General features: G+C 30.3%; 1 protein-coding gene across 8 annotated transcripts in view; it reads left to right on the top strand.

Moving 5' to 3' along the window:
* The window catches only part of Alh (coiled coil domain containing protein Alhambra), a 103,898-nt gene extending 76,178 nt beyond the window's left edge, over positions 1-27,720 (top strand). For 5 of the 8 annotated variants that reach the window (XM_075290429.1, XM_075290432.1, XM_075290428.1 and 2 more), the window contains 6 exons: positions 2,363-2,984; positions 7,174-7,366; positions 7,440-7,598; positions 18,411-18,792; positions 19,163-19,877; positions 27,581-27,718. In XM_075290429.1, coding sequence (XP_075146544.1) covers positions 2,363-2,984; positions 7,174-7,366; positions 7,440-7,598; positions 18,411-18,792; positions 19,163-19,877; positions 27,581-27,619 — 2,110 coding nt within the window. In that variant the 3' untranslated portion in view covers positions 27,620-27,718. Of the gene's footprint in view, positions 1-2,362; positions 2,985-7,173; positions 7,367-7,439; positions 7,599-18,410; positions 18,793-19,162; positions 19,878-27,580 lie in introns of all 8 variants that reach the window. The other 3 variants (XM_075290430.1, XM_075290433.1, XM_075290434.1) reach the window with 3 other exon arrangements.
* Positions 27,721-27,955: the final 235 nt, after the last annotated feature.

The following is a 27,955-nucleotide window of genomic DNA, read 5'->3' on the forward strand; positions in this document are numbered from 1 at the left end:
ATATGTAATATATTAGAATTGTTTTTTTTATCACTTTATATAATTTTTTTTCTCCTCATTTCGATAACATTTTGTGTTGTGTTGAAAATTCGAATTATTTTTCCTAAAAACAAACAAAATAATAATGTTCTTAAATTGAAAACAACAACAACAACAACAGAACCTTCATTATAATATCCCAAAAGCATTCCACCTTCTTCCCCCTTTCATATATACATACATACATTGATTACACATTTACACGCACACACATATAATAACTATGTTAAGCTGAATGTACTTTTGTATGGCAAAGAAATATATTTGATTTCTTTTTCGATTTCTTTCTCTCTCTTCTTCCCAACTGTTTTTGTTTGGTCAAATAATCACACTTCTCGAAATGCAAAAAACAAACAAAAAAAAAACAAAACCCAAAACTAAAATGTTATAAAACATTGGATGTTTGTTATGTTTGTATGTTTGTTCTCGTCCCATCATCACATCACAAAACAAAAAAAAAAAAATATATATGTAATTTTATGGATTCGATAATTCGTCTTGAAACAAAAAGATCGCGCTCAGGTGAAAGTAGTATGTTGCAATCACAGCAGCAGCATGTTCATCATCAACAGCATCATCAGCAGCAACAGCAACAACAACAACAGCAACATAACTCTTCACAAAAACCCACATCACGATCGGGTAAAAAACGTGCAGCATCGGCTAAATCGGGTCTTGCCAGTGGTGGTGGCACATCGAATAATAACGATGCGGGGAATCCCACACAAGAGAAGCTAACAAAATTAACATCTTCCTCATCATCATCACCGGGCGCTACCAACAATATCACCACAAACTCCGGCACTGCAAGCACTACTAATTCGCCTGGGCAACAGCACAACTATCATAGTGATTTAACAATACCGACACCACCTCCTTCAGCACCTTCACCCTTATCATTACCACCGCCCAGCAATACACCAACACCATCTACACGTACGCCAACCCCTACATCTACACCCTCGGTTACACCATCACCATCACCCATTGTAATGTTACAGGGGGGTTCTGCCTCGTCGTCAGAACAACGTAATGCCAATAATCAATCACCCAATAGTGTTGGTGGGGCTATAGGAACAGCTGGAGGAGTAGGAGGAGGTGGAGGTGGCTCCTCTACTAGATCATCCCCTCAGCCTTTGGGCGCCACAAATTCAAATTTCATTTCAAATAATGCCACGAATCATGGTATAGTAGGGGGAAATAGTAGTTCGGCTGCCACAAATCTTTCGAAAAACGATAATAGCAACAATCACAACAACCACCACCAAATGCACAGTGATCAAAGCCATAACTCTTCTAAGAGCAACAGTAGTAATAGTAGTAGTAGCAATAATAATTCTTCTAGTACAGCTTCGGCTACAACAAGTAGTAGTACTCTTATATCTAGCAGTAATAGTAGTAGCAACAATAGTAGTTCATTAGCTGATGTTTCGGCAACATCCAATAGCGGTGGATCTGCTAACGCCACAACAACAACAGCAAAGCCTCTAAATAAAAAGATGCTGAGAGCCCAACAGGCCCATATGCAACAACAGCAGCAACAAGTTGCTGCTAGTTCTTCTTCGTCGAATTCATCACATAAAGGGCAACAGCAAAATGCCTCGCCTGAGCGTAATAACAAATTGGCGAGCCATAAAACTTCCTCGTCTTCTGCTTCTTCTTCTTCTTCTACTACTAATAATAATAATAACACTACAACAGCTTTTTCAAATGTTTCGAATACTTCAACTTCTTCCCCTAATACCACCTCCTCTTCTCCTTCCTCATCTAATTCTACTTCTACAACATCTAATACTACTACCACCACTACTAATAATAATAAGAATTCCAATAAATTGAGCAATCAACAACAACATCCGCAGCAGCAACATGTTGTTGCTACTGCAAATAACAGCAACAACAACAACAGCAATAATAATAAATCCAAAAACAATGATAATACAAATGATGTTATAGAAATTTTGCCATTAACCACAAATTCTTCTTCAAATTCTCTTTTGTCTTCTACTTCTACCAATACCATCACCACCACAACTACCATCCAATCTTCCCCAAACCATCACCCTAATCATTTGTCGTCATCAATATCCACCAACAATACTGCTACTACTTCAATACCAACACCAACAACAATATCAAATGCAAACAACAAACACAATTCAACAACGAAAATGAAATCACCAACAACAAATGTCAATGTAAACAACAACAACAACAACGGATCTACATCCTCTGCAATGACCTGTGCTTCTTCCACAAATTCCACTGTAACTCATACATCGTCTTCTTCGATGCCGATAAACTCTTCTACTTCCTCGTCCAGAACACCGGATAGTGGTGTTTTCTCATCATCCTCCTTCAATATCAGTAATGCCAGTACAGCCAGTTCATGTTCTTCGTCATCGATGGGAGGCGGTGGTCTGAAATTCTCATATGAACCACAAATTGGAAGTAATAGCCTCTTACCACCATCTATAGATACAAGTTTGCCCATAGCTGCTACCGTCAAAGATTCACCGCCAAGTTCACCTGGTTCTGAGGCGGGCACAGCACGCAAACGAGGACGACGATCCAAGGAGAATACTACTTCTTCCACCATAGCTGCATCCACAGTAGCCAATACCATACCTAACGATCTCAAAGACATTAAAGTATTTCAAAATGGTTTATTACCTCCACAATCACAACAACAAATGCCCTCCACATCGTCGGCGGCTGCAGCGGTAGCCGTAAATCTAACATCATCCTCATCAGCAACAGCGGCAGGATCATCAATAACAGTGACATCAGCCGCCCATATGTTGGGCAATCAACTAAATCCCCATAGCAGTGTTGCTCAAAAACTTTCCGAACAACTTAGTATGGAAATTCAAGATCATAATTCATATACGGGACCCGAAGCTGTAATGCCACAATTTGTTGGTGTACCATTCCCTGGGAAAATGGTAAGTCTAAGCTATAAGTTATAGTAAAATAGTACATATTATATAAATTTCTAAATAGGCGATAGACTTAAAGTGATTCTCAAATTGTAACCATATAGACTAGACATACCAAATAATTTTCCAAAGTAGTGTGGAAAATTATATTTTACCTCAATTTCTGAAAACTTCAGAATTTGTATTCACCATAGAAGGGATTGTACTCAGAATTAAAATTAATTTTCTTAAAAATTTGAAAAAATCGAGTATCCGACTTTTTTAAAAATTTGAAAAAATCTTCTTTGAGCTTTCGACTTTTTTAAAAATTTTGAAAAATCGACTTTTCGGCTTCCTGACTTTTTAAAAATGTTGAGCTTCGGCTAAACTAATTCCCAAAATTAGCTTTATTACAATAACCTTTTAAAATAGTTCCTAAAAATTATTCCCCAAAATCTTTGGTTTTAGTCTGCCTCGAGATCATAAATGAAAAAAACTCCAGATGTCAATCTTCATCAAGGTCAGGTACTAAACCAATGTTGACTTTTTCTTTAACAGTTGATTAACCGATTTTCGCCAACATCAAAAGTCGATTTGAGTCAATTATCAAAAATATCACTAATTAGACGAACTTGATAATTACAAACAATCGACTTCGACTTTTCGGCATTTTTGATAAAAATTCCGTTAGTCTTTCGATTTTCAATCAGTCGACCTTTCTATGGCGTAGGTACCAAAATTTGGAATTGAAATTGAAATGAAATTTAGAAAAAATTTTAAAAATTTTATTTCTATAGAAAATTTTGTCAAAATTTTATTTTCTATAGAAAATATTGTCAACATTTTATTTCTTATCGAAAATTTTGTCAAAATTTTATTTCTATAGAAAATTTTCTCCAAATTTTATTTCTATAGAAAATTTTGTCAAAATTGTATTTCTATAGAAAATTTGCCAAAATTTTATTTCTATAGAAAATTTTTTCAAAATTTTATTTCTATAGAAAATTTTGTCAAAATTTAATTTTCTATGGAAAATTTTGTCAACATTTTATTTCTATAGAACATGTTGTCAAAATTTTGTTTTCTAAAAAAATTTGTCAAAATTTTGTTTTCTATAGAAAATATTGTCAAAATTTTGTTTTCTATAGAAAATTTTCTTACAAAGGTTCTATAGAAACTTTGCCAAAATTTTATTTCTATAGAAAATTTTGTCAAAATTTTATTTCTATAGAAAATTTTGTCAAAATTTAATTTTCTATGGAAAAATTTGTCAAAATTTAATTTTCTATGGAAAATTTTGTCAAAATTTTATTTCCATTCGTTTTGTTTGAAAAAGAAGAGGAAGCACGCTCAAAATAAACCCAGCCAACTGCACTCAAATCGATGATTTGACAGTGACATAGGAAAAGAGATATGTTTGTTTCTAATTTATTTCGGCTTAAGCCGGCTATCATACAAAACCTTTTTTCGGAAGGTTCAAGTGTGGTTCATTGTTGGGTTTAATGAACTGCCTGAATTTATTCTGATATTTGGTTGATAGTTTTGCTGCAAGTAGAGGATGCTGATGAGGAATGTGGTAATTCCGAAACGTGCGTCCATCCAACCATCTTGCAGTCTATAGGGCTTTGCCAAAACAAATTTGACAAACATTCTTTTCTTCTGTTGGTTAAGCTACACTTGTAGTTTAGTCAATGTATGGTTTTCAGCTGAAATAAAAAACAACAACAAAATTTTATTTCTATAGAAAATTTTGTCAAAATTTTGTTTTCTAAAAGAAATTTGTCAAAATTTTGTTTTCTATAGAAAATATTATCAAAATTTTGTTTTCTATAGAAAATGTTGTCAAAATTTTGTTTTCTATAGAAAATTTTCTTACAACTTTTTTCTATAGAAAGTTTTGTTAAAATTTTCTTTTCTACAGAAAACTTTGTCAAAATTTTCTTTTCTACAGAAAATTTTGTCAAAATTTTATTTTTATAGAAAATTTTGTCAAAATTTTATTTCTATAGAAAATGTTGTCAAAATTTTGTTTTCTAAAAAAAATTGTCAAAATTTTGTTTTCTATAGAAAATATTGTCAAAATTTTGTTTTCTATAAAAAAATTTTCTTACAACTTTTTTCTATAGAAAGTTTTGTTAAAATTTTTGTTTGTACAGAAAATTTTGTCAAAATTTTCTTTTTATAGAAAATTTTGTCAAAATGTTTATTTCTATAGAAAATTTTCTCCAAACTTTATTTCTATAACAAAATTTTGTCAAACTTTTATTTCTATAGAAAATTTGCCAAAATTTTATTTCTATAGAACATTTTATCAAAATTTTATTTCTATAGAAAATTTTGTCACAATTTTATTTCTATAGAAAATTTTGTCAAAAATTTTATTTCTATAGAAAATTTTCTCCAAATTTTATTTCTTATCGAAAATTTTGTCAAAATTTTATTTCTATAGAAAATTTTCTCCAAATTTTATTTCTATAGAAAATTTTGTCAAAATTGTATTTCTATAGAAAATTTGCCAAAATTTTATTTCTATAGAAAATTTTGTCAAAATTTTGTTTTCTATAGAAAATTTTCTTACACCTTTTTCTATAGAAAGTTTTGTTAAAATTTTCTTTTCTACAGAAAATTTTATCAAAATTTTATTTTTATAGAAAATTTTGTCAAAATTTTTATTTCTATAGAAAATTTTGTCAACATTTTATTTCTATAGAAAATGTTGTCAAAATTTTGTTTTCTAAAAAAAAATTGTCAAAATTTTGTTTTCTATAGAAAATATTGTCAAAATTTTGTTTTCTATAAAAAAATTTCTTACAACTTTTTTCTATAGAAAGTTTTGTTAAAATTTTCGTTTGTACAGAAAATTTTGTCAAAATTTTATTTTTATAGAAAATTTTGTCAAAATTTTTATTTCTATAGAAAATTTTCTTCAAACTTTATTTCTATAACAAATTTTGTCAAACTTTTATTTCTATAGAAAATTTGCCAAAATTTTATTTCTATAGAACATTTTATCAAAATTTTATTTCTATAGAAAATTTTGTCACAATTTTATTTCTATAGAAAATTCTGTCAAAATTTTATTCCTGTAGAAAATTTTGTCAAAATTTTTATTCTAGTTTGTCAAAATGAGGCCCAATTTCAAATGAAACGAAGCCACGAATGTGAGGCGACATTTAATAATGAATATAAGCCCAAAAAATGTAACTGAACATGAAAATCGACCCCAAAATAATATAATTGATAGTTTTCACTTTTGATTTAAAAGTAATGAATCCTAACTGATGAAAATGAATCCCAACTGATGGCAAACTGAAGAAAGAACTATACACACTTTTGTTACGAAAAGCATTGTATCGCATCAGATTTGAGTTTTGTGAGGAGACGTTCCCCTATGGGCTGATTCTAAATCAGGAACATATATTTAATTTTTTCTTACAATGTAATTTTTTCGATCAGTTAGAATCCACGTTCATTAGTTAGGGTACATTTCTTTTAAATCAAAAGTGAAAATGAGTCCTACTTTTATTTTGGAGTCGATTTTCATGCATCAGTTACATTTTGATGGGACTCATATTCATTATGAAAATTCACCCCACATTCGTGGCCCCATTTTATTTTCATTTGAAATATTGGAGTTTATACTAGGGAGCCACCGTGGTGCAATGGTTAGCATGCCCGCCTTGCATTCACAAGGTCGTGGGTTCGATTCCTGCTTCGACCGAACACCAAAAAGTTTTTCAGCGGTGGATTATCCCACCTCATTAATACTGGTGACATTGCTGAAGGTTTCAAAACTTCTCTAAGTGGTTTCACTGCAATGTGGAACGTCGTTCGGACTCGGCTATAAAAAGGAGGTCCCTTGTCATTTAGCTTAACATGGAATCGGGCAGCACTCAGTGATAAGAGAGAAGTTCACCAATGTGGTATCACAATGGACTGAATAGTCTAAGTGGGCTTGATACATCGGGTTGCCACCTAACCTAACCTAACCTAGGGTCTCAAAAATAAAATAAAGTTACTCCAAAAAAAAAAAAAAAAACATAAAAATTTTGACTTGTTGTGTTTCATATAATTTTTGGGGGTCCTACTTCATTTAGGGGTTCATTTCCCTGGGGCCCATATTCATAGTGCCAGAGAGGATATTTTTATTTTATTCGGCTTTCCGTTGGTTGCACCAAACCTTTAATTTCTTTATCATTATGTTCCCTTTGCACAGCGTAATACATCAACACCTGCAGCAGCAGCACCCGTTGCAGCCCCACCATCTGTAGGGCCAAGTCCTTTGGCTTCAATGTTTGGCAGTGGGGCGAATGGTAGTTTGGCCATACCTCAAAGTTTAGAACAACTCTTAGAACGGCAATGGGAACAAGGATCACAATTTTTAATGGAACAAGCTCAACATTTCGACAGTAAGTGAAAATCATCTGCTACATGGAAACAATTACGGCATAACTAATTAATGTTTGTTTTTTCTCTATTTAGTTGCATCATTACTATCATGTCTACATCAATTACAAACGGAAAATGTCCGTTTGGAAGAGCATGTATCAAGTTTGATAGCACGTCGAGATCATCTGTTGGCTGTTAATGCACGTTTAGCTATACCATTGAATGCTGCCACAAATACAACACAGAGTCAAGGTAAGTAAGATATTAGCAACAACAACATCCCCCACCCATCATCGCACGCGCACAATTCACACTCTTCTACGTATGATCACCATCAAGTAGCATATCTAGCCAGAGAAAGGCAAACATAAAAAATTGAATATGCATGTGGCAAAAAGAATATATTTGGCCAAGAGGCACACTGTGGGATGGAAAAATAAAAAAAAAAAACAAATCGGGATCTGTTCAATAATATCTTACAAATTCCAAAACTCTGTGTCTATAAGCTTCAAGAATTACCATGGTCTAGAGGATATAGTTTACTGGGGTTCATTTTTTAACCTTAAACGGCCTATATACCGCTATTGTTCTTAATTCTCAAACAATTTGGAAATGGTTTGACTTTTCATTAAGGATGGAACAGTCTTTAGTAACGTACAAATATTAGAAATAACTAAATCTAAATTAACATCTAGATATATATTTTAATTTTTAAGAATTATTTAAAAATTATAATTATATGCCTATGAAGAAGGGTTATCGTTTTTGTTTACATCCTCCACTTTAATACTTGCTGTATACATATGCTTTATAAATTGTTTATTTTTTTAAATTTTTATTTTTCTTTTTTTTTCACAAAAAAAAAAGGAATTATATTTTGGACATACTATTGAAATTATTATTTTTTTTTAAAATAAAATCTTTTGTATATAAATATGTTAAATCTGACTTTATGAATGGTATGTTCTTATTTCATAAATTAAATGTAAATTTATAACAAATGTATTCTTAATTTTTTTCCTTTTCGGGCTGCCATTATTTCAAATATTTCTGTTTTTTACTATTAAATGATTATTTTATTTTCTTGGGGGGAGGATATCCCTATATGTTTTCTCTTGTCCTTAACAAGCCACAATAAAAATTAATTTAATTGATTATAATTTAAGTTTTATAGGTTATTATAAATGTTTAATAAATTTTCCTATACAAATTTTATTTGTTTACAAAATAAATAAAACCCAAATTAAATTAGTAAAAAAAAACGCAAATAATATTTTATGTCAATAAATGAGCAACTTATTAAAAACAACAAAATTCAAAATCTTGCATTTTAAAATATATTTGTTTTTATTTCTATATCATGGTGGTTTTTCCTGTCTGTTTTATATATTTTTTTTATAATATTTGGATATTGGACTATTTTCTTTTTGGCTCTTGGATCCTAAAATTCTATCATCCCCAAAAAATTATATAATTTTGGTGTATGGTTTCGTTAATCTATTATGATGTATACATATGTACATATGGAAGATGCAGTATCGTGAATTAAGGAATGAATGTTTTTTTTTTTTCAAATATATAACCATTAATATTATTAACATATTAAAAAAAAAAAAATAATTATTATACTAAAATACCCTCCTCTTATGGCGGAGGAGAAGGTATACTAACATTGTCATTCTTTTTGGAAAATCATTGATATATTCTTCTTAGAATTTAGAGTCGATCTAGGGGCATGCCCGTCTTTCCGCCTTTCAAATAAATAGAGATATCGACTTGATACTGGATAACAAAAACTGTTCATTGCTGTACAGTAGTTCGTTAAGAATCTTAGATCACATTCATAGTCATAGACCATATGTAAATATTTTCGCTAATCTTCATGTAAACTGTTTCTCAGACCCAAATTTCACATATTGAGAATTAAACTTCAGATAAAGGGTGATACGGTCAAAATTTGGTCAAGGGAAAACGCGTGTAAATCGGTGAAATCGTTTATTTAAAAAATCAAATTAAATTTCTTTTTCAAGTTCAATTAGTATAAAATTCAGGAAAAATATTCAGTTAGACTTTCGCTTTTCCAAATCCGAATTGCCGGGCCTCACGCTTGACACCTGCCATCAGATTTTGTACAGCCACCTTCTTCGCCGCAGAAAGCCAGTTTGCCTTGAACTGCTGCTCGTCCTTAGCAGTTTTTTGGTCTTCTTTAGGTTCCACTTGACAATAGCCCAGTATTTCTCAATTGGGCTCTGGCGTGTTGGGTGGGAGGGTTCTTGTCCTTGGGAACCACCTGCACGTTGTTGGCGGCGTACCACTCCATGGCCTTTTTACCGTAATGGCAAGATGCCAAATCCGGCCAAAACAGTAAGGAACAACCGTTTTTCTTCAGGAAAGGCAGCAGACGTTTATTCAAACACTCTTTCACGTAAATTTCTTGGTTGACAGTCGCGGAAGCTATGAAAATTCTGCTTTTCAAGCCACAGGTACAGATGGCTTGCCAAACCAGATATTTCTTTGCGAACTTTGACAGTTTTATGTGCTTGAAAATATCTGCTGCCTTTCCCCTTCCTTTTGCCGTATAAAACTCCTGTCCCGGAAGCTGCTTGTAGTCGGCTTTGACGTAGGTTTCGTCGTCCATTACCACGCAGTCAAACTTCGTCAGCATCGTCGTGTACAGCCTCCGGGATCGCGCTTTGGCCGTCGTATTTTATTTATCATCGCGATTTGGAGTCACTACCTTCTTGTAACTCGATAGTCCGGCTCGTTTTTTGGCTCGATGCACTGTTGTAGACGATACACCCAGCTTATTTGCGGCATCTCGGAGAGAGAGGTTAGGGTTTCGTTTGAAACTACCGGCAACTCTCTTTGTCGTCTTAGCGGCTTCCGGTTTCGATTTCCCCCCGATCCAGACTTCCTGGCTGTCGACAAACGTTCCCCAAACATTTTAATTACATTTGTAACGGTTGATTTGGAAACTTTTAGCGATTTTTCCAGCTTTGCGTGCGAGTAGCTCGGATTTTCGCGATGCACGAGCAAAATTTTGATACGCTGCTCTTCTTGCTTAGACGGCATTTTGACAACTGAAGAGTGAATTCCAAAATCAAAATAGGAGCAACATTCTACACACACACCTTCAAAATGAGGGGTGTTCAGGTTTTTTAAATGCAAAATTGAAAGAAATACGTCAAGTTTATATTGACCAAATTTTGACCGTATCACCCTTTATGAAGTCTTGAACTCTCTCTTTATCCGATCTACTTTAATTTTAGGATATGAAAAAAATGTCCAAAAATTAATATGGCGACCATATATACCGATTCCAAAATTTGACTTCCTGAACTTCTGAGGGACAAAAAAAAGTTTGTTTCCACCTTTTTGCCCAATAAAATCGTTGGCCAATAAATGACCAGATATAGCCATTTTAAGTTAACAATTGATTGTTGGATTTGAATATTTCGTTATACAGGTTAGTTGACGCGAAAATTTGGCACATACTCGTGTAAAAGCTTTCTTCGTCCATATAATCCATATAATATGATGGACAAAAAATAGGATCACCACATTTCTTCGGTTTTCGAGCAGAAAATCCACTATTTCCCACTGTTACTTTTTTGAATAAAATAATTTTTATAAAAATATATTCGTAGTCATATATATTTTACCATTTTTAATTTCGAGTTTTGGTTGAAAAACCGACCATAGTACGCACCACGGCTAGGAGATTCGATCAAAATACCAAAAAGTTGTTCTGTGGTGCATTATCTCTTCTCAGTAATGCTGGTGACATTTCTAAGTAGTTTTACCGCAATGTGAAACGCCGTTCGGACACGGCTATAAAAGTTCACCCCTTGTGGTATCACAATGGACTGAATAGTCTAAGTGAGTTTATAATTTAGTGGTGCCACTAAACCTAACCTAACCTACCCAGTTTTATGGATAAACAATTTCATCATTATTACACAGAAAAATAATATCGCCAAAATATTACCAATAAAATAGTTGAATGAAGTCGAAAACTTTCTCAATAAAAAAAAATAATAATAATAATTTAGACAAACAACTTTTCTTTTAATCAAACAAGTAACATTAAGACAATGACTGAACATTTTTAAATTTGTAATTAAAAACCTAATTGATACAATTAACTTTTTAATCAAATTCTGAATACTATGTAAAAACCAATATACGTAAAAATTTTTAAATTTAAATTAAAAATTTATTTGAAACGATAAATTTTTTAATCAAATTAAAAACACTAACCCCCATTTTCATGAAGCTCCGTTAGTGCTACGTTAGCTAACAAACTTTTAAACCGTGATATCTACATATCTGCCATTTTGCGTATATATTCCATATGCCAGTTAGAAACTTAACATTTTGCAGTTAAATTTAACTAGAGAAAATATATTTCTATTTGTCTTTCTGTTAACTGGCAGTTAAAGCCTAACGCAGCTACATGAAAATGGCCGAAAGTCGGTTAAAAAATTGATTGAAAATTTTGTCTAAATAATCTTGGAGGTAACTTCGTTCAAAATTGGTGAGCAATAAATGGAAACCTTGGCCACTTTCGTAAAGTCAATTTCTATGTGGAAAGTAGTTCTCTGCAGCATTACCAAGAACTAAATTGTAAATGCAGACGGGGATATGAGCAAACGACGTGAGTAATAAATAACAAATCGATATACTACGTGGTAGTACTCATGAAAATTTGATGTATGGTAACCGAAACCGTCCTGTAACGGTAAGCCATTGTTCTCATGCAAATGGTATTTTTGGCGGTATGGCACAAATGCTTTTGGTAAGCAGTTTTTCACCTCAACTACTTATCCAGACATTGCTTTTGCATTAATTTCAAGCAATTAAAAAGTGGGAAAATATTAAAATAATTCCGTCGATTGAAGTCCTCGTGGGCACCAGCTCCGATGTGATCGCATCATCAGATTTATGCCCATGTTCCCAAATCCACTTCCAGGTGAATGTGAATCAATTCCACGATTTTCGTGTCATACAATCCACTTTCACCGGAATTTTCGTGAAATCAATTTACTTGCAAAAGTCTTGGTGAAAGTTGAATTATGTCCAAGATATGTGTATTTCCGGTTAAACAAAAAGTACTCGCGTAAAAAATTTGAAATGTTTTATATTTAATACATGAGTTTTATTAAAACCGTCATTTTTAATTAAAAAAAATTATAAATTATTATAAGTCTATTGATTCCACTTATTTTGATTTCCGCCTTATTGAATTTTTGGGTGATTTCTGCAACCCAGCTGGTTACTGAAAAGTTCAAAAAAGAACGTGAAATTAAGAACACCAAATTTTCACGTTCGTGGATTTGACGTGAATAGTGGAAGTGGAATTGAAGTGGATATCGGAACATGGGTGTTAATTTAATTTCCAGTAGAGAAATATATTTTGTAGATGTTCACCGTGATCTACCTCTTGACATTTTTCCTAATAACCCAATAAATACTAGCACTGGAAAAATGCTTATATTGAAGATGCTTCCAAATATTTTTCCAAAGAATTCCCAGCAAACAACTCTTGATACCAGATAATCCAAAATCCAAAACTTATCCCGTTTTTGATGGTTTCAATTTTATTTTTTTTTTTTTAATTATTTAAATTATTTATCAACATCGAACAAAAAATCGAACTATTCAATACTATGTGAATATAATTAAGGCATATTTCGTAAAGAATTAATGACGTAAAGAATTAAATTGCAATTTAGTTTTGCAACCAAAAAAAAATAAGTTTGAATGTCATCGATTTCTAAAAAATTGCAAAGAATTGTTGTTGCACTGAAAAAAATATTTTTGGTCTTCAATCACGAAATTAATTGATCCAATTAATTAGAGGTGTGCACGTGACACGAAATTTTCGTGACACGCGTGATTCACGTGAGTCGTGAACAAAATCCAAAGAGTCTCGTGAATGTGCGTGAATGGGACTAAAATAAATATGTCATGCGTGAGAAATAAAATCGGTTCGTGAATGTGCGTGAATAAAATTTCTGCAAAATCACGCTCACGAAAAAAATCTAGATTAATTTCATACTCGTATGTTAACTGAAATTAATTTAGATCTCGAACTATATTTTATTTTTGAATTTTTTTACCATTGCTGATTTCCGTTTGGAAAATGTCGTGAGTCTCGTGAATTTGTCGTGTATCACGTGAATTGTCGTGAATCGTGCGTGAACTTGAGTCATGAGTACTGGTTTTCATTTCGTGAATGTGCGTGAGTGGGATTGGCTACCACACGTATCGTGCGTGAGCGTGCGTGAATGAACATTTTGCTTCGTGAATGTGCGTGAGTGACATTTCAGTCACGCGCACACCTCTACAATTAATTGTTAATTGAAATGTCTTCAATCACAGAAATGATAGTATCAATCACCAAAGTCAATTAAAAAGTTAATTATTTCAATTAAAAAATTAATTGGTACAATTAAAAAATTAATTGGTACAATTAATTTTTGTGATTGATTTTTGTTTCAATTAAAATTTTTTTTAAACCAATTAAATTTTTAATTGATTATTTTTGAAAATTCAAATAAATTTTTAATTAAAAAAATCTTGGTGATATTTTTTTCTGTGTGGATAGCATGTCCTGTTTATATACAAGGTTAGGTTAGGTTATGTGGCAGCCCGATATATCAGGCTCACTTGGACTATTCAGTCCATTGTGATACCACATTGGTAAACTTTATATACAAAGGGTCCTGGGTTCAATCGCAATATCGACTATGTGGATTAGTACAATTAATTTTTGTGATTGATTTTTGTTTCAAATAAAAAATTTGTTGAACCAATGAAATTAAATTGGGCACATTATCACTTTTATATTTCGGTATTAGAGAAAAAACAACTACTAATCATCAAAAATCGCTGTCCCCCAACAAAAAAGTTGCTGAATTCTCATCAGCTTTGTAAAGTAAGAAAGGAATTCATCGATGAATTTATAAAGAAATGTGCCACTTAAATGCTAAGTACTATGTATGAATTTTAAGGCTTTCAGAAGCACAAAATATGAATGTGGAAAGCATGAAATCGTAACTGCCACATAGTTCGTAAGAAGTCGCGATAAAGTACACACTCTTCTCTACAGGAGTGCAACCTAGCAAACGAGAGACGAAGCACCCGCTTAACGTAGTGCAACTCAGCTGCACTAATTTCATCACCACCATTATTTACATATTTTAAGTACATTGTTCGTCTTATATGTGTCGAAATAAGCGTTGTATTCTGCACTGCAAATGTTGTGAGAAAAAGTAGTGTCTACAGCATGGATAATATTACTGCTTCCAAATTTACAATTAACATATTTTTTGCTGGGATTGTTTTTCAAAATATTCCCCATTCAGATCTATACACTTTTGCATGCGATTGAACCAATTGTCGAAGTACTTTTACCACTCTGAGGTATCTCCAAAACATTTATTCTTAACACATCAACCGCTTCTTCAGGTGTCGAACAGTCGTCTGCTGTTTACTTTTGGACTCATAAATCCACGATTCATAACCTGTCAAGATGTCAAAAACGTTTTGCGTAGCACTGCGATCAGAATTTTAGAGTATTTATTTCAACCAATCGACACGAGCCTTGTTTGAGCGATTGACAAAAAATTTTTAACGCTTAAATGTTCATGCAATATTGAATATAACAGGTTGCCTGATGAGTTCCCGGTCTAACAAAGAAAGACACATTTATTTTGTCAAAATTCGTTTTTATTATTCAACATAGTTCCCTTCAAGAGCGATACAACGATTATAACGACCTTCCAATTTTTTGATACCATTTTGGTAGTACTCCTTCGGTTTTGCCTCAAAATAGGCCTCAGTTTCGGCGATCATCTCTTCATTGCAGCCAATTTTTTTCCCTGCGAGCATCCTTTTGAGGTATGAGAACAAGAAAAAGTCGCTGGGGGCCAGATCTGGAGAATACGGTGGGTGGGGAAGCAATTCGAAGCCCAATTCATGAATTTTTGCCATCGTTCTCACTGACTTGTGGCACGATGCGTTATCTTGGTGGAACAACACTTTTTTCTTCTTCATATGGGGTCGACCTTCAAATGCCATATAATAGTCACTGTTGATGGTTTTTCCCTTCTCAATAGTCGATAAAAATTATTCCATGAGCATCCCAAAAAACAGAGGCCATTACTTTACCAGCGGACTTCTGAGACTTTCCACGCATCGGAGACGGTTCACCGGTAGCTGTCCACTCAGCCGACTGTCGATTGGACTCAGAAGTGTAGTGATGGGCCATGTTTCATCCATTGTCACATATCGAGGAAAAAATCGGGTGTATTACGAGTTAACAGCTGCAAACACCGCTCAGAATCATCAACACGTTGTTGTTTTTGGTCAAATGTGAGCTCGCGCGGCACCCATTTTGCACAGAGCTTCCGCATATCCAAATATTAATGAATGATATAACGAACACGTTGCTTTGATATCTTTAAGGCCTCTGCTATCTCGATCAACTTCATTTTACGGTCATTCAAAATCATTTTGTGGATTTTTTGATGTTTTCGTCGGTAACCACCTCTTTCGGGAGTCCACTGCGTTCACCGTCCTCCGTGCTCATTTCACCACGCTTGAATTTTGCATACCAATCAATTATTGTTGATTTCCCTGGGGCAGAGTCCGGAAACACATTATCAAGCCAAGTTTTTGCTTCCACCGTATTTTTTCCCTTCAGGAAACAGTATTTTATCAAAACACGAAATTCCTTTTTTTCCATTTTTTTCACAATAACAAAAGTTGCTTCACAAAAGACGCTCTATGCCACAAACTAATTGACTTACATACGTCAAATTTTGACGCGAATCATTTCAAGGTTGGTACTATATACAAATAATATGCATTTAATACTAGCGACGCCATCTATGTGTCAGACCGGGGACTTATCAGCCAACCTGTTATATGCTTGTTCCCCACTAATGCTTAAGGTTGTCTCAATCTCACGATAGAAATACCTTGACGATTGACGCACAGCATCAATGGTTTCTGGAACAAAAAAATGATTCTGGACGACCTTCACGAAATTCGTTTTAGAGTGAACTACCATCTCGTTTGAATTCGCCGTACCAACGACAAATACTGTTTTATGTTTATCGCACGGAATGTTCACGATTTAGTTCCATTTTTGGGGCGAGAAGAATCTTTTCAGTTGGTATAAATAAAAGAAATAACGCTCGTATGTTAAAACTTTTTGAGTACGTATAACCTTAAAAATGTCAAGCTTTACGATAGAGCTGTCAGTTGGCAGTATCACAATATGGTATCACAATGGACTGAATAGCTTAAGTGAGTCTGACACTATACTGAATTAAAAGTGTACGATTTTTTAGTCGAAACAGGGTTAATTAGTTTGCTGTTTTGGGAAACAAGACTTCCTCCCCTTGTAGGCAGAAAAAAACTGTTGAGACCACAAACTTCTTTGCGGTTATTATTAGCAATTTCTTTTAAGTGTGAAGCAGGGATGGAAAATACAATTTTTAAGAAAGTACAAAAAAGGTATTTTTTTGAGCGAAAAAGTACTTTTCACAAAATTTCAACAAAAATTCCATTGGAAGATTATTGTCAAGAGCACCTTTAGAGTAAATTTTTAAGAAAATAAAATTTTGTTTGTCGAATCCACAATTTTACATTTTTTAGTTATATATCTGCTTACAAAGACTACAGTATTGTAATCACGGTTTGGTAGATTTATAGAATTCATGGTATTTCATAAATTTTCTGTAGATAAATTGAAATAAATTTTTAACAAAATTTTCTATAGAAATAAAATTTTGACAAAATTTTCTATAGAAATAAAATTTTGACAAAATTTTCTATAGAAATAAAATTTTGACAAAATTTTCTATAGAAATAAAATTTTGACAACATTTTCTGTAGAAATAACATTTTTGCAAAATTTTCTATAGAAATCAAAATTTTGACAATATTTTCTATAGAAATCAAAATTTTCTATTGAAATAAAACTTTGACAAAATTTTCTATAAAAAAAAAATGTTTGATAAAAATTTTTATAAAAATAAAATTTTGACAAAATTTTCTGTAGAAATATAATTTTGACAAAATTTTCAATAGAAACAAAATTTTGACAAAATTTAATATAGAAACAAAATTTTAACAAAACTTTCTATAGACATCAAAATTGTGACAAAATTTTCTATAGAAATCAAAATTTTGACAAAAAAATAAAATGAAATTTTCCAAAAGAAAAAAAAATTACAAAATTTTTTGTAGAAATAAAATTTTGACAACATTTTTGCGAAATATTTTTTTGGTAATATTTTCTCTAAATGTCGGTAGATTATTTTTGTCTCAAGTTTCGACCTTGAATGGTTCGCATTTTTTTTTTTTGTACGCGATCAATAACTTCTTATCTATAAAGTATTCGTGTGGAAGCGTAATATAGAATCACATGCTTTTTTCGACTAAAACATTATTGAAATTCAATAAAATCGTGTTTTTGACTATGGCTTTTACAAAATCGAGATTTTCTTCCCGCATGAACTTGTCTGTTTTGCCAAAATTGTAAAAGACTATTAGCAAATAAGTTTCTTAAAAACTTTCTCAAAATATTAACATATTTTGTCAAAACTAGTGTACCATAAATCTGATATCGGCTCAAAAATGTCTACACAAAAAGTACTAAATCATTCGCGGGGGTACTACGGTACTGACCAGGTTGAAAAAGTATTGAAAAAAGTACTATAGTACTGCATTTTCCATCCCTGGTGTGAAGTGGAGAATATTTTCACATATCAATGACTTTATGGTAATGGTAATTTACTTGCTGGAATTTGGAATCTTGTAATTTACCTGATGGAATCTGGGTTAAAGAACTGCGTTTAATTATTTGATTAACCTAAAATTTCATGGAAAATTATTTCATAGGGTCTTTGAATTAATTGAATTATACACAATTTTAAATACAATATTTATAGCATTCACACATGAACTACACTAACATCCTTTTGCATCCATATGACAAGATCTACTATATATCAAAAAATATATATAAATATAAAATATGTATTACAGCTGCCCAAGGCACTAGTGCTATAACAACATCGAACTCCTCCTCCTTATTAACATCGTCGTCAACCACTATGGTGACAGCTTCCTCAAATCCCACCAATTCATTGGCGACAGCGGCTTCATTGGCCACTGCAGCAACAACATCAATTTCCAGACAATCAATTCCTTCCTCCTCCACGCAAGCAAGATCAAGTGCAGGAGGTGATTTATCCGTATCCGATAGAGATAGAATACGAAGTAGTGGACATGGAAACCCATCGTCAAATAGCAGCAATTCAAATACTAGTATTATGGAAAATGGTTTAGATTTTCGACAGACATCCTCCTCCTCAACGGTGTCTCTAAATAATCCATCAACAGCAGTGGGACAAACAACAGGAATGGGGTAAGCTAAGTAGAAACAAAAAGACACAAAAAACCAAAGGAATAAATTATCAAAAAATATTTTATATTGAATTTGTTTTTTTGGCACTATTGAGAAGTCTCTCTATGTAGTTTGTCGAAACGAATTAATCCCTTTACCCTGAGACCCCTCTTTTTGCTAATATCCTTAACCCACCAAACCCCAAAATAATAACACATTTTTCCCCCCGAACCTTGAAGCTTCTTTGCGCGCCATTTTATTCTATCGTATTTTCAAAAAATTAAATCAAAACAAATCAGCGAAAAATAATACTACTCTCTCGTTTCTATATATGTACCTTTTTTTATTATTTGTGTGTAAACATTGCGCTTATTTGCCAAACAATTTTTAGTAGACACCCTGGAATTGCACCAACTACAAATGCAGCAGCGGCAGCTCTAGCCTCTCATTGTAATAACAATAATTCGAATAATTCCAGTGGAACACAACAGCAGCACCAGATATCACAGCATCATAATATGCATACGCACTTACCACAGTCCTCCTCGTCCTCTGCGTCTAGTTCGTCGTCTATACAGCAGCAGCAACAACAACAGCAGCAACAGCATCATCATCAGCAGCATCATCCATCATCCCATTCTATGACCACATCCCGTATTGGAGGTAATGTAGCCACTTCTAGTAATATAAATTCAATCAACACTGCAGGCAATCGTGTAATGGGAGGAGGATATCACCAGCATCATCATCACCACCACCACCACCTTACACATACCACAACCACCTGTTCTACTACTACTACTACTACAACTGCTTCATCCTCCTCCTTTAACTCGACGTCATCCATAATTGTAATGAATGATGCTGGTTCTACTAATAATAACAATAATAACAAATATGCTGCTGGTGTTAGTAGTGGTGGTGCCATATCAAGTAGTTCTTGTTCTTCTTCTGGTTCGAATCCTAGTTTAACGAAACCATCCCCTAAGGTTAATCACACAAATAACAATAATGGTTGCATTGGTGCAAATTTCATAAGTTCTACCACCACTTCGGCCAACATCGCCGTTACAAATTATCCAGGGCCTTATAAGCCTCATCTTCAGGTAGTTTGAAAATTAAAAAAAAACAAATTAAAACACAACAACAACAACAAATCCAAGAAAAACAACTATTTCCAATCAATCCAAACAGACAAATCAACGTCTAGTATTTCTCTTCTAGTAATTATATCAGAGCATATCTTGAACGTTGTTTGTTTCTTTTTTTTTAATTCTTCTAATTAGACTTTGGTTTTTGTTGTTTCTTCTCATGCTCATCACCAATAGAGTCATTATGCTTGCTTCCGTTTTATGTTCCAAAAACCAAAAACAAAGAAACTTGAAAATCACAATCATCTTCCATGAATTCATCTTCATCATCCATCCAAACATCATGACATCTAGTTCATATGTCTTTAGCGCAAAAACCAATTTTTTACAAGCGAGAGAGTTATTTTTTTACAATTGATAAAAAAATTCTTAAAAAAAACACCAAACAACCTCGAAAAAGCTTGTCATCACTTAACCCCAAGGCAGCTTTTTCTATGCAAATGCGCGTTTCACATATATATAGTTGATTAACCCATATTCATCAGTGTGTGTGCGTGTGTGTTTATGTATATATAAATTTTTGTGTGTGTGTCTCCCATATAAAGATCATATCAAAAATTTTCAATCAACAATTGAAATGAAATGTTTAGTTTTATGTATAAAAAAAAAACCTAAATTTTTTGCTTGTTATCATCACCAAGAAAACCACCACTCAAAACCTAACAACCAAAAACCACCCACCCACCACAACAACCACTACTAAACTGAAAATTTTAAATCAGTATTTTTTTTTACCCCATTTTCCCAGCAAAATATACTCTTTGTTATATTATATTTCGATTATATGTATGTAGAATGTATATAAATTCATAATTAAGTTATAATAAAAATTTAAAAAAAAATGGAACTGATTTGGTATAAACATTCGAAAATTCTAACAACTATATCCAAAGGGATTATCATCACGGTTGCGAAAAATGATCTAACAAAATTTAAAGAAAATGTTAACACAAAACTACCAATTTAAAAAAAAATGTGCCAAATAAATTTTTATTTATTTTTATAGAAAATTTTGCTCAATATTTTATTTCTATAGAAAATTTTCTACAAATTTTATTTTTATAGAAATTTTTCTCCAAATTTTATTTCTATAGATAATTTTCTCTAAATTTTATTTCTATAGAAAATTTTCTCCAAATTTTATTTCTATAGAAAATTTTCTCTAAATTTTATTTCTATAGAAAATTTAGTCAAAATTTTATTTCTATAGAAATTTTTTTTCAAAATTTTATTTCTATAGAAAATTTTGTCAAAATTTTATTTCTGTAGAAAATTTTTGTAAAAATTTTATTTCTGTACAAAATTTTTGTCAACATTTTATTTCTATAGAAAATTTTGTCAAAATTTTATTTCTATAGAAAATTTTGTCAAAATTTTACTTCTATAGAATATTTTGTCAAAATTTTATTTCTATAAAAAACTTTTGTCAAAATTTTATTTCTATAGAAATCTTTGTCAAAATTTTATTTCTATAGAAAATTTTTGTCAAAATTGTATTTCTATAGAAAATTTTGTCAAAATTTTATTTCTATAGAAATTTTTGTCAAACTTTTATTTCTATAGAAAATTTTTGTCAAAATTGTATTTCTATAGAAAATTTTGTCAAAATTTTATTTCTATAGAAAATTTTGTCAAAATTTTACTTCTATAGAATATTTTGTCAAAATTTTATTTCTATAAAAAACTTTTGTCAAAATTTTATTTCTATAGAAATCTTTGTCAAAATTTTATTTCTATAGAAAATTTTTGTCAAAATTGTATTTCTATAGAAAATTTTGTCAAAATTTTATTTCTATAGATATTTTTGTCAAACTTTTATTTCTATGGAAAATTTTTGTCAAAATTGTATTTCTATAGAAAATTTTGTCAACATTTTATTTCTATAGAAAATTTTGTCAAAATTTTATTTCTATAGAAAATTTTGTCAAAATTTTATTTCTATAGAAAATTTTGTCAAAATTTTATTTCTATAGAAAATTTTTGTCAAAATTTTATTTCTATAGAAAATTTTGTCAAAATTTTATTTCTATAGAAAATTTTGTCAAAATATTATTTCTATAGAAAATTTTGTCAATATTTTATTTCTATAGAAAATTTTGCCAAAATTTTATTTCTATAGAAAATTTTTTTCGCAATTTTATATCTATAGAAAATTTATTAATTATTATTATTAATTAATTAATTTTTTTTTGTTAAAATTTTATTTCTATAGAAAATTTTGACAAAATTTTATTTCTATAGAAAATTTATTAATTATTATTATTAATTAATTAATTGTTTTTATTCAAATTTTATTTCTATAGCAAATTTTGACAAAATTTTATTTCAATAGAAAGTTTTTGCCAAAATTTTATTTCTATAGAAAATTTTGCCAAAATTTTATTTCTATAGAAAATTTTGCCAAAATTTTATTTCTATAGAAAATTTTTGTCAAAATTTTATTTCTATAGAAAATTTTGTCAAAATTTTATTTCTATAGAAAATTTTGTCAAAATTTTATTTCTATAGAAAATTTTGTCAAAATTTTATTTCTATAGAAAATTTTGTCAAAATTTTATTTCGTTGTTGTTGTTTTTTATTTCAGCTTAAAACCATACATTGACTAAACTACAATTGTAGCTTAACCAACAGAGGAAAAGAATGTTTGTCAAATTTATTTGGGCAAAGCCCTATAGACTGCAAGATGGTTGGATGGACGCACGTTTCGGAATTACCACATTCCTCATCAGCATCCTCTACTTGCAGCAAAACTATCAACCAATTATCAGAATAAATTCAGGCAGTTTATTAAACCCAACAAAAACCACACTTGAACCCTCCGAAAAAAGGTTTTACATTGATAGCCGGCTTATGCCGAAATAAATTCGAAACAAACATATCTCTTTTCCTATGCCACTGTCAAATCATCGATTTGAATTCACATGGCTGGGTTTATTTTGAGCGTGCCTCCTCTTCTTTTTCCATTTGTTTTGTTTTGTTATTGTTGGTTTTGTTCTTTAAGCATTGTTGTTGTTTTTTATTTCAGCTTAAAACCATACATTGACTAAACTACAATTGTAGCTTAACCAACAGAGGAAAAGAATGTTTGTCAAATTTATTTGGGCAAAGCCCTATAGACTGCAAGATGGTTGGATGGACGCACGTTTCGGAATTACCACATTCCTCATCAGCATCCTCTACTTGCAGCAAAACTATCAACCAATTATCAGAATAAATTCAGGCAGTTTATTAAACCCAACAAAAACCACACTTGAACCCTCCGAAAAAAGGTTTTACATTGATAGCCGGCTTATGCCGAAATAAATTCGAAACAAACATATCTCTTTTCCTATACCACTGTCAAATCATCGATTTGAATTCACATGGCTGGGTTTATTTTGAGCGTGCCTCCTCTTCTTTTTCCATTTGTTTTGTTTTGTTATTGTTGGTTTTGTTCTTTAAGCATTGTTGTTGTTTTTTATTTCAGCTTAAAACCATACATTGACTAAACTACAATTGTAGCTTAACCAACAGAGGAAAAGAATGTTTGTCAAATTTATTTGGGCAAAGCCCTATAGACTGCAAGATGTTTGTTTCGAATTTATTTCGGCATAAGCCGGCTATCAATGTAAAACCTTTTTTCGGAGGGTTCAAGTGTGGTTTTTGTTGGGTTTAATAAACTGCCTGAATTTATTCTGATAATTGGTTGATAGTTTTGCTGCAAGTAGAGGATGCTGATGAGGAATGTGGTAATTCCGAAACGTGCGTCCATCCAACCATCTTGCAGTCTATAGGGCTTTGCCCAAATAAATTTGACAAACATTCTTTTCCTCTGTTGGTTAAGCTACAATTGTAGTTTAGTCAATGTATGGTTTTAAGCTGAAATAAAAAACAACAACAATGCTTAAAGAACAAAACCAACAATAACAAAACAAAACAAATGAAAATTTTATTTCTATAGAAAATTTTGCCAAAATTTTATTTCTATAGACAATTTTATCAAAATTTTATTTCTATAGAAATTTTTTTTTGCAATTTTATTTCTATAGAAAATTTAGTAAAAAATTTATTTATTACAACATGACCTCAAGCCTTACAAACTCTACAAATAATTATACTAAAAGGTCAACCATACAACAACTACAACAAATTCTATTTCTATAGAAAATTTTGTCAACATTTTATTTCTTTTGTTTTTTATTGTTGGTTTGTTCTTCAATCATATTTGTTGTTTTAATTTCAGCTTAAAACCAAATTTCAACAACATTTTCTATAGAAATCAAAATTTTGACAAAATTTCTATAGGAATAAAATTTTGACAAATTTTTCCATGGAAATAAAATTTTTACCAAAATATTCTATAAATAAAAAATTTCTACAGAAATAAAATTTTGACAAAATTTTCTAAAGAAATACAATTTTGACAAAATCTAAAGAAATAAAAATTTGACAAAATTTTCTATAGAAGTAAAATTTTGACAAAATTTTCTATAGAAGTAAAATTTTGACAAATTTTTCTATAGAAGTAAAATTTTGACAAAATTTTCTATAGAAGTAAAATTTTGACAAAATTTTCTATAGAAATAAAATTTTGACCAAAATTTTCTATAGAAATAACATTGTGACAAAATTTTTTTATAGAATTTGGAGAAAATATTCTATAGAAATAACATTTTGACAAAATTTTCTATAAAAATAAAATTTGTAGAAAATTTTCTATAGAAGTAAAATTTTCACAAAATTTTCTATAGAAGTAAAATTTTGACAAAATGTTCTATAGAAATAAAATTTTGACCAAAATTTTCTATAGAAATAAAATTTTGACAAAATTTTTTTATAGAAATAAAATTTGGAGAAAATATTCTATAGAAATAAAATTTTGACAAAATTTTCTATAAAAATAAAATTTGTAGAAAATTTTCTATAGAAGTAAAATTTTGACAAAATTTTTTTATAGAAATAAAATTTGGAGAAAATATTCTATAGAAATAAAATTTTAACAAAATGTTCTATAGACAAAAATGTGGAGAAAATATTCTATAGAAATAAAATTTTGACAAATTTTTCTAGAGAAATAAAAATTTGATAAATTTTTCTAAAGAAATAAAATTTTTACAAACTCTTCTTTAGAAATAAAATTTTTACAAAATTTTCTTTAGAAATAAAATTTTTATATGAATACAATTTTGACATTTTCTTTAGAAATAAAATTTTTACAAAATTTTCTTTGAAATAAAATTTTGACAAATTTTTTATAGGAATAAAATTTTGACATTTTCTTTAGAAATAAAATTTTGAAAGTATTTCTTATAGAAATAAAATGTTGACAAAATTTGATGAATTTTGATAAAATTTTCTATAGAAATAAAATTTTGACGAAATTTTCTAAAGAAATAAAATTTTGTAAAAATTTTTCAAAAGAATTTAAATTTTGACAAAATATTTTAAAGAAATACAATTTTGACAAAATTTTCTATAGAAATATAATTTTGACAAAATTTTCTAAAGAAATAAAATTTTGCAAACATTTTTCAAAAGAAATAAGATTTTATAAAAGTTTTTCAAAAGAAATAAAATGTTTAAAAAATTTAAAGAAATAAAATTTTGAAAACTTTTCTATAGAAATAAAATTTTGAAAAATTTTCTATAGAAATAAAATTTTGAAAAATTTTCTATAGAAATAAAGTTTTTACAAAATTTTCTTTAGAAATAAAATTTTTAAAATTTTTTTATAGGAATTAAATTTTCTATGGAAATAAAATTTTGACCAAATTTTCTATAAAAATAAAATTTTGACATAATTTTCTATAGAAATAAAATGTTGACAATTTTTTATAGGACTTAAATTTTCTATGGAAATAAAATTTTAACAATTTTTTTAGAAATAAAATTTTTACAACATTTTCTTTAGAAATAAAATTTTGACAAAATTTTCTTTAGAAATAAAATTTTGACAAAATTTTCTTTAGAAATAAAATTTCGACAAAATTTTCGATAGGAATATAATTTTAACAAAATTTTCTAAACAAATAAAATTTTGTAAAAATTTTTCAAAAGAAATAAAATTTTGTAAAAATTTTTCAAAAGAAATAAAATTTTGACAAAATTTGAGGAAATTACATTTTGAAAAATTTTCTATAGAAATTTTCTTTAGAAATAAAATTTTTAAAATTTTTAATAGAAATAAAATTTTCTATGGAAATAAATTAAAAAAAAAAAATTCTATAGACATAAAATTTTGACAAATTTTTTATAGGAATAAAATTTTGACAAAATTTTCTTTAGAAATAAAATTTCTACAAAATTTTCTATGGAAATTAAATTTTTACAAAATTACCTAAGAAAAAAAATTTCGACAAAATTTTCTACAGGAATAAAATTTTTTCAAAATTTTCTAAAGAAATAAAATTTTGAATATTTCGATGTTGTACGGACGAAATGACAATGTTAGTATAGCCCCCATCCTATGTTGGAATGTAAAGGTTAGGTTATAGTGGCAGCCATAATTATTTTTCAGGCTCACTTAGACTATTCAGTCAATTGTGATAAGGGTATACAAATGTTGGAGGGTATACAAATAGCAGACAATATTTGCTATTCTAGTAAATAATGACTGATTTCATTTTTCAGAAGACATTCTGCTGTTTTGGCAAATTTTTCTGCTCTGTATACATACAAATTTCTTTGGGTGTAATACTCCATCGCCATTAGTGAACCCCATTGGCGTAGTTAGGGGGATGAGTCACCCCCAAACAATTTAACCCCCAACAGAATATTTATCGGTATAAAGTCTAAAAAATGTAAACCTTAGTGACAAACATATGTGGGGAGTACGACGAGTCGAAATGAATGACAAACTTATACCCACATCACCATTCTATGTTGATGGGTATAAAGATTTTGGAAATTACTATACTTGAAGCGACAATCAGACCAACCAATATTCATGGCAATAAAATAACGTGACCTTTTTCGTGGCATCGGTTTATATGGGGGCTACGTAAAAATTGGACCTATTTAGGCCATCTGCGAACTTGATCTGCCTGCGATAAAAAGGAATCCACCAAATTTCAGTAAGATAGAGCTATTATTACAACAGACTGACAGATGGATATTGTTATATCGGCTCCCTGATCAGAAATACATACCTTATATAGTCGGAAATCAATTTTTCCATGTGTTATAAACATTTATGCCACTACATGGCTAATTAGAAACATTTCTTATGGTAGGTTTGATTCATAAAACTTTGGAATTCTGTTTGTAACAGATCAATATTTCACTGATCTGTTCCGGCAGGCTATTTATATATCTACTCATAATAACGCATAAAACATTGGTATAGGGATTATAAAGAGAATCAAAAAGTCGAATATTCAATTTTTTACAAATTTAAATAAATCGACTTTTGACTTTCCAACTTTTTCCAAATTTAAAAAGGTCGATTAAAAAAAAAATTTACATTTCGAACGCCGCGACTTTAACCTAAAAATAACATTTAGCTCTTGAAACACGTTTAAGGTGATCATATCGGTTTTATACCTGCACTTAAGAAAAAATTATATTATAATTTTCGAATGTTTATAAACCTCAGTCCCTTTTCTATTTTCTTTCTGTGTAAATCAATAATATTCATTAAAATGATAACTAAATTTATATTATCTTCCACTTATATTTAGTCACTAAGGCGAGACGATAACATACCAAAGGCCAGCTGAAATTTATACTCACATGAAAAAACATTCAAATCATCTAAAAAATTCAATTCATTAAAATCCTTAAAACGTAAAGAAGAATCCACCGGAACGAAGAAAGTGGTCAACACAAAAGAAGCAGGAGGAGATAGCTGCAATAAAAAATCGAAAATTGATCTTAAACCAAATGAGATTATAAATCTATCTTCGGATGAGGATATAGATGACAAACATGAGCAAATTTCATCAACTGTCAGTAGCAGTAGTAGTTGCATTCCGAATGATAACAGACAGGGTAAACATCCCAAAATTAAGGATGTAAAAGAAAAACACGTAGCAATAAATAAATTGGATGAAAAT

This window comes from Haematobia irritans, chromosome 1, assembly GCF_050003625.1.
Source record: "Haematobia irritans isolate KBUSLIRL chromosome 1, ASM5000362v1, whole genome shotgun sequence".
NCBI lineage: Eukaryota > Metazoa > Arthropoda > Insecta > Diptera > Muscidae > Haematobia > Haematobia irritans.